The following is an 18,376-nucleotide window of genomic DNA, read 5'->3' on the forward strand; positions in this document are numbered from 1 at the left end:
GATGACAGAGAGGTAGAGAGAGAGAGAGGAAGATGACAGAGAGGTAGAGAGAGAGAGAGAGAGAGAGAGAGAGAGGAAGAGAGAGAGAGAGAGAGAGGTAGAGAGAGAGAGAGAGAGAGAGAGAGAGAGAGAGGAAGATGACAGAGAGGTAGGAGAGAGAGAGAGGAAGATGACAGAGAGGTAGGAGAGAGAGAGAGGAAGATGACAGAGAGGTAGGAGAGAGAAAGCGCAGCGTGGAGGAGAGTGGAGTTTACGATGAGAGGACATGATGGATCACGGCTGAATTGTGAGGAGTAAGCTGCACATGTTCACACTGCAACCACATCACAATAAAGGTCGAACAGAGAGACACAGAGAGAGAGAGAGAGAAGGGGGAGGGGGATAGACAAAGAGAAAGAAAGAGAGAGAGACCCCACAAACCTGCGACAGAGGTGGGTAGTACTTAACATACAGTATTTTGCCGAGTAACAGTACTCTTACTGAAGTAAAAGATTTAAGATTAAAGGTTGTACAGAGGAAAGAGAAATACAGATTTTTCAAGTGCTCATCCAGAACTGCTGAACAAACTGCTGTTGAAGTTACCTGTCCAGAAGTCTTTAGACCGACCTTTTTTCTCCAGTGAGCTCCTTTACAAAACAAAAATGCCAAAGAGCGGCCAATTTCAGCACTCACAAAGAAACTGAGTAAATATAAGAGCCTTAGATGGGGAACAGTTAGATTCTTAGAAAATATAAACCACTTGTCCCTTTATCAGCGCACCAAGCATCAAAACTATACATTTTCACTGGTAATTTATCAAATTGAACTTATTCAGAAATCCCTTGGCGAGCTACTTGGAAGGCGGTGGAGATCTGAGCTCCTGATATTTCCCGAGCTACAGGTTGGAGACTCCTGCTTTAGAGTCTTCGTCTGCTTCAGTGCTCACCATCGCTGGAAACAACCTCCAAGAATCATCTTAGTTTGTCTTCACCCTTTTTCCCCTTCTCTTCTTCTTTCAGCAACCAAAAAAACAGGCTTTCTTTTGTCTACAAGTGACAAAAGCTTTACGCTGACAATACACACATCAAGAATCTCAGACTTCCAGTCATTGTGCAGTGCATACTGGGAAGGATTTTCCAAAAAAAGTGAGCATCAAACTGCCATTTTTGATTTCCAAGTGGGATGCATCTATTGACAAAGTCGATCTTTTCAAGTCTTTTGAACCATATCACTTTTGTTTTTGGTTCTGATATTGTCATATTTTAGGTTTGGGATTCGGACATTGTTAATTGTGTGGTTGTTGGATCCTAACAGCGGAAAACGGCTCGAGAAATGTGTTTGCGAACTCCATAACTGCAAAAGGGAATCAGATGTGTGTGACTGCAAACCTCTGTTCAAACTGTTTCCCTTCCCAGCGGAATTGAAAAATAGTGAAAGGTGAAGGCGATGGGCAGGGTTGATCCACGGGAAAGATGAAAAAGGTAACCTTTGAATGACTAAATCATCCCAATTTTGCAGCAAACATTTTGTATGTGGAACGACAACAAAATAAAATCCCGATCCCTCACTCAACCTCGGTTACGAATTAAAAAAGTCAACGCTAAAGCGAAACGCACCAACTGTTCATCAAGAAACAACTTCCACTGCAAAGAGACCAAGACTTAATCTTGCTGAAAAACTACAAGAACAAGAAAGTGCGAGCTCAGTCTGTTTGTCTTCTGTACCTCTCGATTAACAAACGGGATCCCTATTTGCAGGCGCTTCACATACAAAATGTTCGCTGCACAATTGGGATGATTTAGGCAGTCAGTGGTTTCCTTTTTCGGCCTTCCTGTGGATCAGTTCTGCCCATCGCCTTCACCTTTCACTATTTTTCAATTCTGTTGGGAAGGGAAACAGTTTGAATGGAGGTTTGCAGTCACACACATCTGATTCCCTTTTGCATTTATGGAGTTCGCAAACTTCTGAAGCCCGTTTTCTGCTGTTCGGACACCCAACAACCACACAATCAACGATGGCCAAAACTAAAATATGACAATATCAAAACCAGAAACAAAAGTGATATGGTTCAAAAGACTTGAAAAGATCGACTTTGTCAATAGACACATCCCACTTGGAAATCAAAAATGGCGGTTTGATGCTCACTTTTTTTGGAAAATCCTTCCCAGTATGCACTGCACAATGACCGGAAGTCCGAGATTCTTGATGCGTGTATATGAAATGATTTCAACATTTGTGTTTTTTTCTTTTTTTGTGGTCTAACCTTTGAAAATACTATCTTTTGAGCTTTATTTAATGTTTTGTCCTTCCAAACACATTAACTTCATTTATAAATCAGATGTTTTGCCCTGACAGTCACTTTTATTTGAGCAGCAGTTTCACCACACACTTTTTACTCTTACGTCAGTCATTTCTTGAACCATTACTTTGTACTTGAGTAATATTATTTTGAAGTAGCTCTTTTGTCTCCTCGCTCTCCTGTGACCCCCGCTCCCTCATTCTCTCTCAGGAGCAGCAGCCAAGAATCCTAATGAGACACTAACAGAGTCATCACAAATGCATCGTCTTTTGTGGCTTCAGAGACGTGCCCAGTGTGGAGGCCGGCGATAACCTTGAGAGAAACACAGAGACAGAAGCAAATCCGGGACAAAACTAAAACGGAGCTGAACAGGCAGAATCACAGGGAAATTTGTTAATGTACGATAAAAAACATGGTGCCAAATCATGCCAAATATAGAACTTTTCTTTGTTTTTCTCCATGGAGTTGCGATTGTTTTACCTGACATTAAACTCTACGTCCACAGAAACAAGCAATGCCAGCTGGTCAAGTTACAGGTCAGATCTCTGGAGAGGCAATCCCACTCGTATAAGAAATGCATGTTTATCATTTTAATTTTTAAAATACAAGATAAGATTAATGCCATACTCCGGATATCCCTCCCTAAGCCATAATAGAGACAAGCATGCGACACACCACCTCCAAAAAGAAATTACTGAAATTATATTGCATCTTTAAAGCCACACTATGTAACTATTTGCCAAAAAACTTGCATCCTTTCTCTGAGCATGCTTGTTTCTCCACAAACCTGACTCTTACTTGGCCTGGAGAGCCTCCTGCTGCTTGTTTCCATGAAAATGTTGTTCCTTTGGCTATAAGATTATAGCCTGATTCATCAGCCAGTTTCACTTTGTGGAAACCGTCTAACCTCGCAGCATCAGGATTCGTTCGCTTGACGGTTGACGGATACTTTTTTTATTTAACAAATAAATATTTGGTTGTAACGTATGTAATGTACCAAATCCCGTAGGAAGAAGGACAATAACGTCTTTCCCCTTGATAAAATTCATCAAACATTCTCTTTATTCCGGCTTTAAATCTTCGATCTCGGGAATCGTTGCCAACACAGAATGTCAGTCTTTGTCTACGTCCATCTCAAGGCTTTGTTTACTGTTGTGCTGTTCCACAAAAGGGACACACACAGGAGCTTGAGTTTAAGGTCATGGCTTCACAGCTAACAGCTGATTGGCCAGTGCGCGGTCTACAGCTTCCAGGGTTTTTGCAAACTGTTTAGTGTATTGTGATTCCTGACCTAGTCACTGGACAGAAATGAAATTGAGTGGAGGCACTAGGTGGCGCCAGCCTGGCTAATAATACTCCACAGTATGACATAGAACAGAGGTCTCGAGCCTGTAGCTCAGGAGCTACCAGTAACGCTCCACCCCCTTTCAAGTAGCGCGACAAGGGATATCTGAATTATACCACTATACTGAATAACAAAAAGTTGGTTAATCACATGCCTATTACCTAAATACCTGGGGGAAAAATCCTTACATTCTTCATTCTCATTTTACTTATTTTGATACAATCATAAACGATAAACTTGTGCCTTCTTTATCATAGTTATTAGTTTGTACAACCATAATGCAGTACAACACAAGAAAAAAAAAGAAACTGGGTTAAAATTATATGTAGTATGTATAGTATGCCATTTATTTTGCTCTATGTAAATATCTGTAAAGTCATTTTTGAATTTTTGAGATGATGTAATGAGTATAGGTGGATTAATATAAGTTTTTTTCTTCTTCCCACTCCTTTTGGAGAAATGTGCTTTTCTGTTGTTGATAATGTAGATGTAGTATGTATGATTATTGTTTCCCTCTTGGCACAAACTCGAAATAAAAACAAATCAATCAATCAGTCAGTTACTATAGTAAATGTATCATTTTGAAGCCCAACTTTGTGCACTAATAAACAATGGTTTATGTTTTATAGGCGTCTAACTGCACCCAAAGGCTTGTGCTGTTTCTCATAATCGTCTCAATTTCTTGCGGCTGCTAAAATGAGGAGCTCTCTGGGATTTTTGTTTTATAAAAGTAGCTCACTGGAGGAAAAGGTTGGAGACCATAGGCATAAAACATATCTATCTCTATGGAGAATATTCCAAAGTATGGTTTTAATGTTCCATACTGTGCCTTTAATGTAAAATTGCATAATAGGCATTTTTACTAACAGTCACAAAAAACACTGTCAGAGCAGAAAAAAGACAGGTTCCTTTTATAGCCACATGTCCTCACGTTGCCTGACGCTGCTGATGCTTGTGTTAAAAATACAGAATGAAGCTTTAATGTGTTTAGATGCTCTCCCTCTCCTCCTGTTTCTGGGTTATCCTCGTCGTCATGGTAAATGTAGGTCAACGTTCCTCCTGCTTAAGCTGCTCTGACTCCTCTGCCTCTCGTCTCAATCTCAGGAAGCTCTCTGCTCCAACAAACACCTTTTCCACCATCATCTGCACCTCCATCCGTGTTTTCAGAGTGATGGAAATGTAGCACAGTTGCCATAGAAATTATAATATTTTATTATAAATTGCTCTCTTTTGAATCGCCCTCAAACATCACAGGAAGCTGAAACCCCTGAATAGCCCGAATCTCTAGAGGCAGTTCTAGGCTGCAATCATGTGAGGAAGAAATGTGAAATGGAATAACTACGCTTACTTATTACATTTTATATTAAAGGTCAACTATAGCTTTAAGCCACGTTATAATGTTACCTCATCAAAAACAGACCTGGAGCTGTGTTTTGTTAACCTGATTCATCAGCCGGTTTCACTTCGTACAAACCATCTGACATTGCAGTGTTAGAATTCGTTCGCACAAGGGTAGGTGGGTACTTTTTGTCATTTAACCAATCGCTGTTATTTGGTAGTCACATATGTAATGTGCTGCTAACGGGGCTAAGTGGTATATTAAGATTTTCCCAAATCCTGTAGGAAGAAGGACAATAATGTTTTTCCCCTTGATAAAATTCACCAAACATTCTCTTTGTTCTGGCTTTAAATCCTCAATCTCTGGAACTGTTGACAACACAGAATATACTGCTCTTTGCTGATTGGCTGGTACCTGAACTTGTACTTCCAGGTTTTTTGCGAACCATCTAGTGTATTCCAATTCCTGACCTAGTCGCTGGAGAAAAATGAAATTGAGTGGCGGCACTAGGTGGCGCCAGTCTGGCTAGTGTTTTGTTTCATTCTCACACGTTTGAGTAATGCTCTGTTCCACCCTGTGATGTCATGAAGCAGGTCTGTGTGCTAAACATGTATGAATGAGATAACAGATAACATGTTTATTTTTGATGAGGAAACACTATAACATAGAAAAAAGCTATTGCAATATAATGTGACCAGATTTTCAAAATTAAAAAAAAAAACATGACGACGTTGGTGTAGTTGGTAACACCTCTCGCACTCTCAGGTCAGCAGAGCATTTCCAGCTCACCGTCCCAAAGACTAAACGCAAGCTTGGAGGGGACCGTGCATTTTCGGTTGCTGCCCTACGGCTATGGAATCAGTTTCCATTAAAGAAGGCGGAGAGAAAGGCGGAGTCTGTTTTTCACTGTATTTTAACAAGTGAGATGAACTTTTCTTGTTGTTGAGTATCTTATTGCTTTATATGCAGTGTTCGGGAGTAATGGATTACATGTACCGGCATTACGTAATCAGAGTACACCTTATGAGTAACTGTATTCAATTACAGTTACCATTTCAGTGAGTGGTAATTGGATTACAGTTACTTTGTTGAAATAAATGGATTACACAGTGTTATTTTCCCGTTTTCACATTTTGGGCTAAACCAGGACTAAACCAGGACTAAACCAGGTCTAAACCAGGTCTAAACCAGGACTAAACAATATGACACTAACAGTAGGTGGACATAATTTAAAGTAGCAGTGATCTCATATAAAAAACATTTCTCTATCAATAATATTTTTTATCTGGTTAAGGAAAGACTGGGCTTTTTGTGTCTTTTAGCAGATAAAACATCTTCGTCTTTGCTTCTCTACAGTAAACAAAAGCCTCTTCTTGGAGACTTGGGCTCAACAGACAATTTGAAGAGAACAAACAAGAATTTTCAGGATGTGGTTGCTACATTCATACAGTTTTAAAAAACCATGACAATATCAAGTAATCCAAAGTATTCAGATTACGTTACTCACTTTAAGTAATTTAATGGATTACATTACAAACTACATTTTGGGGTATGTAATCTGTAATCTGTAGGGGAATACATTTTTAAAGTAACCTCCCCAACACTGTTTATATATTTTTAGTAGTTGTATTGTGTTTGTATTGTGTATTGTGTTGTACTGCGATTTCGTCTATCCTATATTCATGTACAGCACTTTGGCCAAATGTAAAGTTTTTAAAGTGCTTTAAAAATAAAGTTGGTAAGATATGGTATGGTAATAATAAAGTTGTGAAAAGAGGTGCAAAATTAAGAGAAATGATTTAGTACTCGGTCGATTCATGACTTATTCACGACTTAGTTATGAGTCAGTCTGAATCTGAGAGACTTCAGTAAGAGTAACTGAACATTTTCTTTGTGTTCTGGACATTTCCAAGCACGTTTTTCTGTATCTTAGCTAAACGAATGATAATTTATTCCTCTATTTCGTGTCAGTAGAGTTAAAACTGATCAAAAATAGGGACAATGTTAATCCAATGCAGATTTTAAGATGTTAAACACTAAACTTAAAGGTGCGTCATTTGGTATTTTTGATCTATAAAACCATCTGTAATTGAATAAATGTAAGGTAGAGCTGTTTAATGTCATACTGTGGAACATTCCAGGCAGAGCAATGACATCTCCATAGAAACAAGAACGTGACAAACCAAAAAGTTACATGGTACACCTTCAACATTCATGGCTCTACAGTGTGATACATGTATGAATATTTGAGGCTCCACTGAAGTTTTGTTGACGTTTTGACTTTGTTTTCGTAAATGCTTCTTTATCCAAGAGTTTTTGCACTGCCGGCAAAAAGTCAAACATGGTGGGTTTCCAGGGTAACGTTTGTTTTTTGACATCCCTCCTGAGCTCCAGTGTGCCGCCCCATAATCTCTAAAGAAGTTTCATCTGGGCCTGTCTCTCCCCCACTCAGCACGGAGAGAGGGAGAGAGAGGGAGGGAGGGAGAGGTGGAGAGAGGCAGAAAGAGGTGGAGAAAGAGGGAGAGAGAGGGAGAGAGCCAGAGAGAGAGAGAGAGAGAGAGAGAGAGAGAGGTGGAGAGAGGCAGAAAGAGGAGGGGAGAAAGAGGGAGTGAGGCAGAGAGAGAGAGAGAGAGGTGGAGAGAAGGACAGAGAGAAAGAGGGAGAGATGAGAGGAAGAAAAGCAGAGAGAGAGTGAGGGAGAGAGAGGAGAAGTGGAGAGAGAGGCAGAGAGAGGGAGAGAGAGGTGGAGAGGTGGAAAGAGAGGTGGCGATAGGCGGAGAGAGAGGTGGAGAGAGGCAGAGAGGTGGAGAGAGAGAAGCATAGAGAGGGAGAGAGGGGGACAGAAGGAGTGAGAGAGAGGGAGAGAGACAGAGAGAGCTGGAGAGAGGCAGAAAGAGGTGGAGAGAAAGAAGGATAAAGAGGGAGAGAGGCAGAGAGAGAGAGAGGGAGAGATGAGAGGAAGAGAAGCAGAGAGAAAGTGAAGGAGAGAGAGGCAGAGAGAGGTGGAGAAGTGGAGAGAGAGGCAGAGAGAGGGAGAGAGAGGAAGAGAGAGAGGTGGAGGTGGAAAGACAGGTGGTGATAGGCAGAGAGAGAGGCGGAGAGAGGTGGAGAGAGAGAAGCAGAGAGAGGGAGAGGTGGAGAGAAGGAGAGAGGTGGAGAGAAGGAGAGAGAAAGAGGGAGAGAGGAGAGGGAGAGAGGCAGAGAGAGACGGGGAGACCGGTGGAGCGAGGTGGAGAAAGAGAGGTGGAAAGAGAGGCGTAGAGAGAGAGAGAGAGACAGAGAGTGGTGGAAAGGTGGAAAGAGAGGTGGAGAGAAAAGGAGAGAGGTCGAAGGAGGCAGAGAGAAAGGGAGAGAGGCCGAGAGCCATGAAGAGAGGTGGAGGGAGAGAGGGAGATAGAAAGAAAGAGAGGAGGATGACGGGAGGCCAAATGGAGCTATTGTGTTTCTGTGTTTATGCGCCAAAGTCAGAGCAGAGGAAATTACAGTGACCCCGGCTTCATCCACAATCATCGTCTGGATTTGTCAAACTGCCACCGGAGAAAAGAATCTGTGCAAAGTCAAGATGAATACAAGACGGCACACAGTTTAAAAGACTCTGTGAAAGTTTAAAAAGCTCTATATATTACACAATCGGCAATTCCAGTCCATGTTTTTTGACGAGAAAACAACATTACAGTATAACATCGATCAGAAAACAATTTAGCCTTTTAAATAAACCAAAAGTACCAGAGAGACTTGGCAAGAATTTAATTTATAATTTATAGTAAAGGGCCTTCTCATTAAGTCTGGGCAATTAATTGGATTTTAATTGAGATTCAGTCATTTAATTTCTACCAATATTTCAAACCATGACAGACAGAGATGCTTAACTCTCCGCTATCAAAACTCATTCTTCACTTATGTCACCCATTTCTAATTACTGCTGCCACGGTAACAACTTTGATACTACGATAAAGGCAAAAAAAAATATTATAAAGTTTATAGTCAACAGAATGTCATTTTCAACACAAAATACGGTTTAATTTCTTTAGTTCCATGAGGTCATATACAGTACCAGTTCTCATATAAGCCAAGACCAAGTGTTGTCCTATTTTTTATGTATTTGGTATTTGTGCTTTCATTTTTAAACTACCTTTCTGACAACCTGATTCTTATATTCAGATGATTTGCCGTGACGAGACAAGAGAGGCTTTAAAGTGGACATTTAACATCACAGAAATGCCAAATGTTTATTTTGCGAAACAGCCCAACTACAAAAAAACGAAAATATGTGTGTGTGTGTGTGTGCGTGTGTGCATGTGCGTGTGTGTGTGCATGTGTGTGTGCGTGTGCTGTGTGTGTGTGCATGTGTGTGTGTGTGTGCGTGTGTGTGTGTGTGTGTGCATGTGTGTGTGTGCGTGTGTGCATGTGTGTGTGCGTGTGCCTGTGTGTGCGTGTATGTGCGTGTGTGCATGTGCGTGCGTGCATGAGCGTGTGTGTGTGCGTGTACGTGCGTGTGTGTGCGTGTGTGTGTGTGCATGTACGTGTGTGTACGTGTGTGTGTGTGACTGTGCGTGTGTGTATGTGCATGTGTGTGTGTGTGTGTGTATACGTGTGTGTGTGTGTGTGTGTGTGTGCGTGTACGTGTGCGTGTGTGTGTGCATGTACGTGTGTGTGTGTGTGTGTGTGTGTGCGTGCATGAGCGTGTGTGTGTGTGTGCGTGTACGTGCGTGTGTGTGCGTGCGTGTGTGTGTGCATGTACGTGTGTGTGTGCATGTGCGTGTGTGCGTACGTGTGTGTGTATGTGCGTGTGCATGTGCGTGTGTGTGCGTGTGTGTGTGCGTGCGTGTGTGTAAAATATTAATGACATTTTTCACATCTGGTCTCTTAAAGGTGCACTGTGTAGCTTTTCTGAAATGCGTTGCTTGGAATGTTCCATTGTTTGGTATTAAATGAATCAGTCTAACATTTATTCAATTATCCATTCAATTAATCATAAAGAAAGAATTGAAAAACATATATTCTTACAGTGAGTGGGACACTAAAGAAAGAAAGAAAGAAAGAAAGAAAGAAAGAAAGAAAAAGAAAACTGAAAAAAACAAAGAGACAGCACTACCATTAGGCAAAAGTAGGCGGCTGCTTAGGGCCCCCAAACCTGGAGGGGCCCCCAACTAATTGCCCTCAGTGCCACTAATGGCCCAGGTCTCAGAGCAATTTGATTTTCTTTCAATGTGACATTAAATGAGAGTATTTTACTTTTAAACGATAATCATAATAATAATCATCATATGCAATGGATGTAAACAAATATGTAATTGTACTAACAAAAAAATTTAACTGCAATCAGCCCCGACCAAACTAATAAGACAAGTTTCCAATCCACCATAATTCAAATAAAAAGAGATGTGCATGTCTCAAGAACAATGAGGAAAAACAGACAATAAATAGATTAAAACAAAACAAACAAACAAACAAAAACGGTGCATTATAGTGAGGGCCCTAAACTCAAGTTCGCCTATGGCCCCCCAAATTGTTAACTCTGCCACTGAAAAAACATTCTTATCGTAAGTGGGATGCTAAAAAAAGAAAGAAAGACAGAAAGCAAAAAAAAATTGAAAAACAAATATTCTTATTGTGAGTGGGATGCTAAAGAAAAAGAAAGACAGAAAGAAAGAAAGCAAAGAAAGGAAAAAAAGAATGCAAGAAAGAGAAAGAAAAAAGCAAGAAAACAAAAAAGCAAGAAAGAAAACATGTAAACACATATATTCTTATTGTGAGTGGGGCACTAAAGAAAGACAGAAAGAAAAGAAAGAAAGAAACTGAAAAAACGTATATTCTTATTGTGAATACGCTACTCCACAGACCTGAGCAATAACACACCCACTAAAACAAGCACTTGGCGACCCTCGATTACAAAAGTTACATGCTGAACCTTTAATTTATTTCCCATGTGACCATAAAATTCACACCCAGCAGAAAATATGGAGCCACTGCGGGGTCGCTTCTATAAAACCTCAATCACATAAGTGCAGTGGAGGTAATACGTCATAGGCTGTAAATCAGGATTATCGCCATGGTGAACAAACTGCTTATGTAGCAAAAGAAGTGCTAATGTCATTCTAACAGGGGAACGAGAATGGAACGTAAAATAATCAATGTAAGACTGGTCCTCCTCCCTTTTTCATAAACCATTTAACCTTGACTACAAAATTTCAAATGGAAATCAGATAGAGCTTTAAAAAGAAGTTACGTTAAAATAAGGAATTCCACATTATTCTACTAATTAGGCCTAACAAACGTGACCACAATGTTACCAAACAGACTAGAACTGCAAAGGATTACTATGAAAACTAGTATTACAGTTCGAGAAACACTGGTCCATGTAATTCTCTGCTTTTTGTAACCACCATTAAACACGTGTGTGCACATTGTGTGTTAATTCTCACACAGTCAAAAATGTGGGAAAAGTTCCTGCACCACACATCGCTACGTCAAGGCATCACAAAATAAAACTGCACTGTCGAAACACAGAAGGTTTTAAAATTACAAAACACTAATGCTGCATGAAACACAAAAAGCTGCCCTGTCTAAGGCAACAGTGGATTTGAAAAAAATAATAATAATAATTAACAGAACATGCAAGAATGGCATAGGTTTGATGCATTGTTTTAGATCTCACCAATGCACCAATAACAGTTTTATCTAGTCTTTTTTGTCTTGTTTTTGCGAAATTCTCAGTAAGGAGTGTGCAAAAATACTGAAACATCAATATATCATATCGTTTAATGTGATACAGTATCGATATCGTGGGCGGCTGTATCAATATATCACCAAGAGCATTTTTTGGTATATTTTACTAAATTATTTACAGCGCTACAGTTTTGTAGACTGATACATCAGCTGGTTTCACTTTGTAGAAACTGTCTGACCTCGCAGCATTAGGATTTGTTTGCTCGACAGTAGGCGAGTACTTTTTTTTATTTAACCAATCTCTGCTGTTTGGTCATGATGTATGGAATGCGCAGGAACGCTCGGTGGTGTCCAAGTAATTGCCGGCACAACAGCAAACAAAGCAGAGAGTGAACATGTCTGTCAACAGTCATTGTCATTTCTGCAAGATGAACTTGTGAATTAAAGGTGCAATAAAAAATGCGAAGTTTGTATTTGACAAAGGAAGTCCAAAGGAGGATAGTGTATGCAGTCTACTTTCACAACTCGGGTTGGTTCAGCTCTTCGCTGATTGGCTGGTGCAAGGTCTACAACTTCTGGGGTTCTTGCAAACCGTCTAGTGTATTCTGATTCCTGACCTAGTTTATTTGAAAAATTAAATTGAGTGGAGGCACTAGGTGGTACCAACCTGGCTAACAGCTTTGTTGATTTTTTAACCATGTCTCTGATGTGTCCCAAATCACTGCCTGGTGTCAAGGCTATCACAACAAATGGTATATCTTCTGTATTTTTTTTGTGTTTCTGTTAACCTTAAGGGCATTGCACATTCTTGTGCACCAACATAGAGAAATTTCTCACCTTCCAGCCACTGTTGTAAGTTTACCATGTTGTGTCTTCTGTGTATGTATTCATCTGACAGGTTTACAGCTGTAGTACAGAAAGTTGATAATTGACATTTTCACTGTTTTTTGAAACTGTTTTTTTTTTTTAATTAGTGTATTTCATATTAAATGTTTTAACAAAGACTTTTAGTATCACAGCCATGATTTAGTCTTTATTTTTACTGAACAGTATCGAATCGCAAGCTCACTGTATCAAGATATGTATCGTATCAGGGCTTATGTATCGAGGTATGTATTGTATCAGCAACTTCTGAATGATACTCAGCCCTACCTCTTACACATTTGGGTAATATTTCTTTATCTTTTCTAAATAACCACACTTAAAAAGAGCACTGGTGATGCTCCTGGTGAGTTCAGAGCTCCATTCCACACCTGCTTTAGTCACATTTTAAACAGTAGAGTTTTAAGTAACAGATTAGAGCTTGGTTCATTAGTTTAACAGTGGAGTCTCTGTGGAGCTTGGCTGCAGCTGGAGACGTGTTCCTCTTAAAGCCGCATTACGGCACATTTAGCAGGGGCAGAAGCATTTTGCACCTGAGACATGGACAAAAAAGACACATGTTTTGGTTCAGCAACAAAACTATAAAAAGTCAAGCTAAATGTGGATGAGTTTCAAATGCACTGGAAAAAGAACACTTGTACTTGTGCGTTCCCAGAGCACTTGAATCGTGTAGCAGTTTGAGGAGAGGAAGGATTTTTATTATTTTAGATGATTTCTCTTCTCGCACTCGGATCCAGCTGGGAGCTCTGTATTTCGTATGGGCAGAGTTAGGCAATGTTCTGGCTGAAAACTGCACAAACCAAGTTTTCTATTACCGATTCCTACAGGACACAAAAATAAAGTTTGGGTAATTCTGAAATACTAGTGCAACCAAAACTAAAATGCATTCCTTTTTAACATAGACATATTTACTTTAGTTAAATCTTGATTAGGATCTTGTTTGCACCTCAAAACTAGTGTTGTGTTTTTAAGAACTATTACAGATTAATACAGATTCACTTCAGCTAATACATTTCCTTCCACACAAAGCAATTATCTGGTAGTGTCTTCTAGCCATTTGCCAAGATGCTAATTATTCACTTCAAAATCTGTTCCCACTGTTCCCAGTAGATAGAGCTAATCCAAGCAGAAACAAAAAGTTAAAACTAAAAGTTAATACAAACGCAAAGGTGTCCAAGGCTTATGTTTCTTTAAGGTGAGACACTGCATATATATTTACATAAACTTAAAGGGACAGTTCAGAATTTTGGACATAGGGCCTCATTTCCTAGTGAGCCAGAGTGTTGGAGATGTGTGGAGACACTTTTTGAAATATTTCATCCAATCCTTGTATTTGCAGAGGTCACTGGTGCTAGGCTAGTGCATGTCAATGGCCATATTATCCTGCCACTAAAAACAGTCTTACCCACTCCACAAAACACCCGAAGCAAAACTATTATTACACCAGACTGTCCATGTGAATGTCTGTGTTGACAGAATAATGTTTGAAATAAAACTAACCCTGCATCGTATGAATCGTCGCATGTTGAGGGACTATTTTCTCATATATCAGTCCGCAGCTGCCAAGGTTTCTATCAGGAAGTACAACTCGCTGCTGCTGCTCAGACATAAATCCTTCAAATGCAAGGTTGACTTTACTTAAAAAATTATTCTGTCAACACAGACATTTACATCAACAGTCTGGCGTAGTAATAGATTTGCTTCGGGTGTTTTGTGGAGTGGGTAAGACTGTTTTTAGTGGCAGGATAACTATGACCATTGACATGCGCTAGCCTAGCACCAGCGACCTCTGCCAATACAAGGACTGGATGGAATATTTAAAAAAGTGTCTCCACACGTCTCCAACACTCTGGTTCACTAGGAAATGAGGTCCTATGTCCAAATTTCAGAACTATCTCTTTAAGGTGTGTTCACACTCTTGGACTGATCCTGGTTAAGTCCAGATGTGGACTTAGTTTTAGAGATGCACCAATACCAGGACAAGTATTGGGTATCGGTTTGATGTCAGGTGCCATTCATTGTACTATGAACAATCTAATTCATGTTATTCATGGTATTTGCAAGTAGTCAACATGAAGTACTTGGTCATCTTCTAGTTCTGGTCTAGTTCAGGTTTAGTTCCAGGTTTAGCCCCTATTTAGTCCCAGGTGTTTTTTTTTTTTTTTTTGTTTGTTTGTTTTTTTGTAAATGTGGTGTGCGTTCTGAGGTGATCTCTAAGTCAGTGTTAATGCATTTTGAGAAAATAGCCTTGAAAATAACAATTTCCAGAAAATGACACCATTTCTTCTTCTATTTCCAGATAAAAGCTCATATGTTAAGAGAGCAAACTGATCCAAAACCTAACATTTTAAAATGACTTTAATCTGAAGTATCTTGCCTTAAAAACATGAAAACAAACATAAGATGGAGCAGGCCTTACTTCTCGTAGGTCGCAGTGATGAAGAAGGCGTAGACGCGCGTGTGCTTGTGGTGCCGGATCTGGATGATGAGTTCCGGGATTCCCAGTCGGATGTGATTCAGTAACCATAGCAACGTGTGGTCATCTGTGGTGTCTGAAACAGGAAGTGCACATTTTCAAACAGCGTTCCCACTCAGTCTATTTATTGCACCCTCACAGCTCATACAGGGTTAAGTGTTACGCTGACAAACTCTTCAGAGAGTTTCTGGCTGCTCCCTCCTCCAGCGCCAACATCTGATCCAAGCTACGCCCACTCACTTCAGGCTGAGGAGTTTAAAGGGCCTCTACCCGATTTTCCCTTGTATTTGTACAGAATGTGTGCTCTTGCCCCAGTACAAAGGGTTGTTAAAAGTATCGAAAAACAGACACTATTTCATTCTCTGCATTTGATCCATCCTTTTCAGATCTTGAGAGTCTTGGTCAGAACTGGCTCAGCTGGAGGATAAGACCTACTGTGCATATTTTGGATTGATGAGAATGGTATAAAGAAAGTAGCTACTAAGCCTGAACCATTCTAATAATATAATGTTAAAGTACCCTTTATAAATACATCCTGAATTTCGGACTTCCGGTCATTGTGCATTGCATCCTGGGAAGGGTCTTCCAAAAAGGTGAGCATCAAATCGCCATGTTTGATTTCCCAGTGGGAGGCGTCTATTGTCAAAGCCGATCTTTTCCAGTCTTTTGAACCATATCGCTTTTGTTTCTGGTTCTGATATTGTCATATTTTAGTTATGGGATTCAGACATCGTAACTGTGCGGACAATTACGATGATATTGTTCAAAAGACTTGAAAAGATCGGTTAAAACAATAGACGCATCCCACTGGGAAATCAAACATGATGCTCACTTTTTTGGAGAACCCTTCCCTGTATGCGTTGAACGATGAACAGAAGTCTGAAATTCGCGCTGCATGTGTTAGTTTCGCGGTAGTTTTCAGGTTAACAGCTACATTTTACCTTTAGTTCAGTAGAGATTAGCAATAGACCTTTTTCACAACGGCCGGAAGTGCCAAGATGTAGTGTAAACGTCACTTATATTAATGCTTTTCTATGGCAAAATATCTGTGGAAATGTCTCACGTATTTTCCACCAGCTTCATAAATCTGTCCCATCACCAAATCTTCATCCAACAAGGTCCACAAAGGACATATTCTGGCCATGAAGAATTTATCCACAACTATGAGCAAAACTAACCTTATGGTCATGAATAAAACAGAAGTAATACGGAATTTGTTAATAAGTAACACTCACTGATTCTAGAATTAAAATTAAAAATTGATTTCATGATGTAGACATTTGCATAGACAGACAGATTTGTGCAGTTTAAATGCTAGACATGTAATCTGTGAACAACTGTAGCATTCAAACTGCACAAATCTCTCTGTGTATGCAAATATCTACATTGTGAAATCATTTTTAAAAATTTAATTCTAGAATCAGCCTGAGTTAACAAGTTACTTATGTTTTATTCATGACCATAATGTTAGTTTTGCTCAGGAGTAGTTCACTAATGCCCGTCGTTGTTCTCCTTTACGTTTTTGTCTTTCTTCCCTTGATAGTTGTGGATAAATTCTTCATGGACAGAATATGTCCTCTGTTGATCTTGTTGGATGAAGATTTGGTGATGGGGCAGATTTATGAAGCTGGAGGAAAATATGCCAGACATTTTCACAGATATTTTGCAATAGAAAAGCATTAACATAAGTGACATTTACTCTACATCACTACACTTCAGGCCATTGTGAAAAAGGTCTATTCCAGGTCTGAAATCATCCAAACAATTCTAGTGAATATGTATCAAGTTTACAAACACAGTGGAGTACTTCCTAGGGGGAACAGAGAAGAACTGGGTCTAAATCTGCAGGGTTTGTGTGTGTTAAACATGTGAATGAAACAAAACAAAACTCCAGTTATGTTTTTGACTAGGAAACATTATAACACAGTTTAATATTTAAGTCTGTGTTCAAGAAAAACATTTGCTATATACATTTCTAAAAACTCTAGAGTTCTCATCCATTTTTAGGGTCAGACCAAAACATTTCGATTTGTTCTTTTATAAACCTCTTGTTGTTGGAATAAGTCTCTCTGAACATTCCCAGTCTGAACATTAAACCCTGAGCGCACATTATACATCAGCCTCTGCTCTAGTGTATTACCCAGAGTGCTTTGTGACAGTGTGACACTGTTTTGGTTTCAAGCCAATGAGTCAGTGACTAGTGAATAATAAAAGTGACAAATAAGAAAGACACTGACAGTACAATGGGATTAATATTACAACAATACAACACGCCAGTCTGAAGGAAGACTAGACTAAACAGACAGGTTTATTTAAAGGGCCTGTGTTACACTATTGTCTGATCGGTTATAATGTTGTTTCCTCATCACAAACAGACCCGGAGTTGTGTTTTGTTTTATTTACACCCAAACCCTGCAAAACTCTCTTCCACCTTGTGATGTCATGTGGTAATACAGGAAGTACTCCACTGTGTTTTTAAACTCATTCAAGAAGGAATTATTATTTTTAGCAAAAGTAACTCTTGAAATGAATAAATTCTAGATGTATATGCCATGAGCAGAGTTTGACTTTTTTGCTGGGGGGCAAACATTTTAACATACTAGATTCAAGATTTAAAGTGTGTATTGCCATGTGTACAGTAAGGAAACACCTTGCCCTGTACAATGAAATGATCCCTTTATTGTCCACACCACTGTGCATTAGAACTATTCTGTGACATTACACACAATAGTTACTGTAGCCTCCCATAAAACCAAACTACACAGCATCACACATGATCAGGGGTGTAGTGGGCGTGGTATGCGGGGTTACACTGTCCACCCATTTCTCCCAACGTGAGATATAAAAAAATAGCAAATAAAAAATAGCTACAACTTAAATGTCAAATCGGAGCTACTGCAATGGTGAAAACAACCTGCATAGGCTCATGATATCTGCACTACTGTCATATATTAGGGGACCAGGACTGAACCAGAACTGAACCAGGACTGAGTGTCAGGACGGGCCCGGAGGTGTGCCCATGTAGACCGTCAGGTGACCGCAGGAGAAAGGACCGGTGCAGAGCTCCACGCCACACGGGGCTAAAGCGCAGCCGCTGCCTGATCACGCTTTGCAGACACCCTGCTCTACGGGCGCGAGGTTCTCCCTCTCTTTCTCGCAAGTCCAAGATTAGTCCTGGTTTAGACCTAGTTTACATCTGGTTCAGTCCTGTTTTAGTTCTGGTTTAGTCCTGGTTGAGTCCTGGTTTAGTCCTGGTTGAGTCCTGTTTATGTCCTGGTTCAGCTCTGGTTTAGTCCTGGTTTAGTCTTGGTTCAGCTCTGGTTTAGTCTTGGTTTAGTCCTGGTTTAGTCCTGGTTCAGTCCTGTTTTAGTCCTGGTTTAGTCCTGG

At 40.0% G+C, this 18,376-nt stretch overlaps 1 protein-coding gene across 1 annotated transcript in view; it reads right to left on the minus strand.

Moving 5' to 3' along the window:
- Nucleotides 1-18,376, minus strand: part of ano8b (anoctamin 8b) — a 123,939-nt gene that overhangs the window by 35,634 nt on the left and 69,929 nt on the right. The window contains 1 exon segment of the mRNA XM_020933377.2: nucleotides 14,933-15,065. Within this exon segment, the coding sequence (XP_020789036.2) occupies nucleotides 14,933-15,065 (133 nt within the window).

This window comes from Boleophthalmus pectinirostris, unplaced genomic scaffold (assembly GCF_026225935.1).
Source record: "Boleophthalmus pectinirostris isolate CB_2022bp ecotype Guang Dong unplaced genomic scaffold, ASM2622593v1 HiC_scaffold_7, whole genome shotgun sequence".
Classification (NCBI taxonomy): Eukaryota; Metazoa; Chordata; class Actinopteri; order Gobiiformes; family Gobiidae; genus Boleophthalmus; species Boleophthalmus pectinirostris.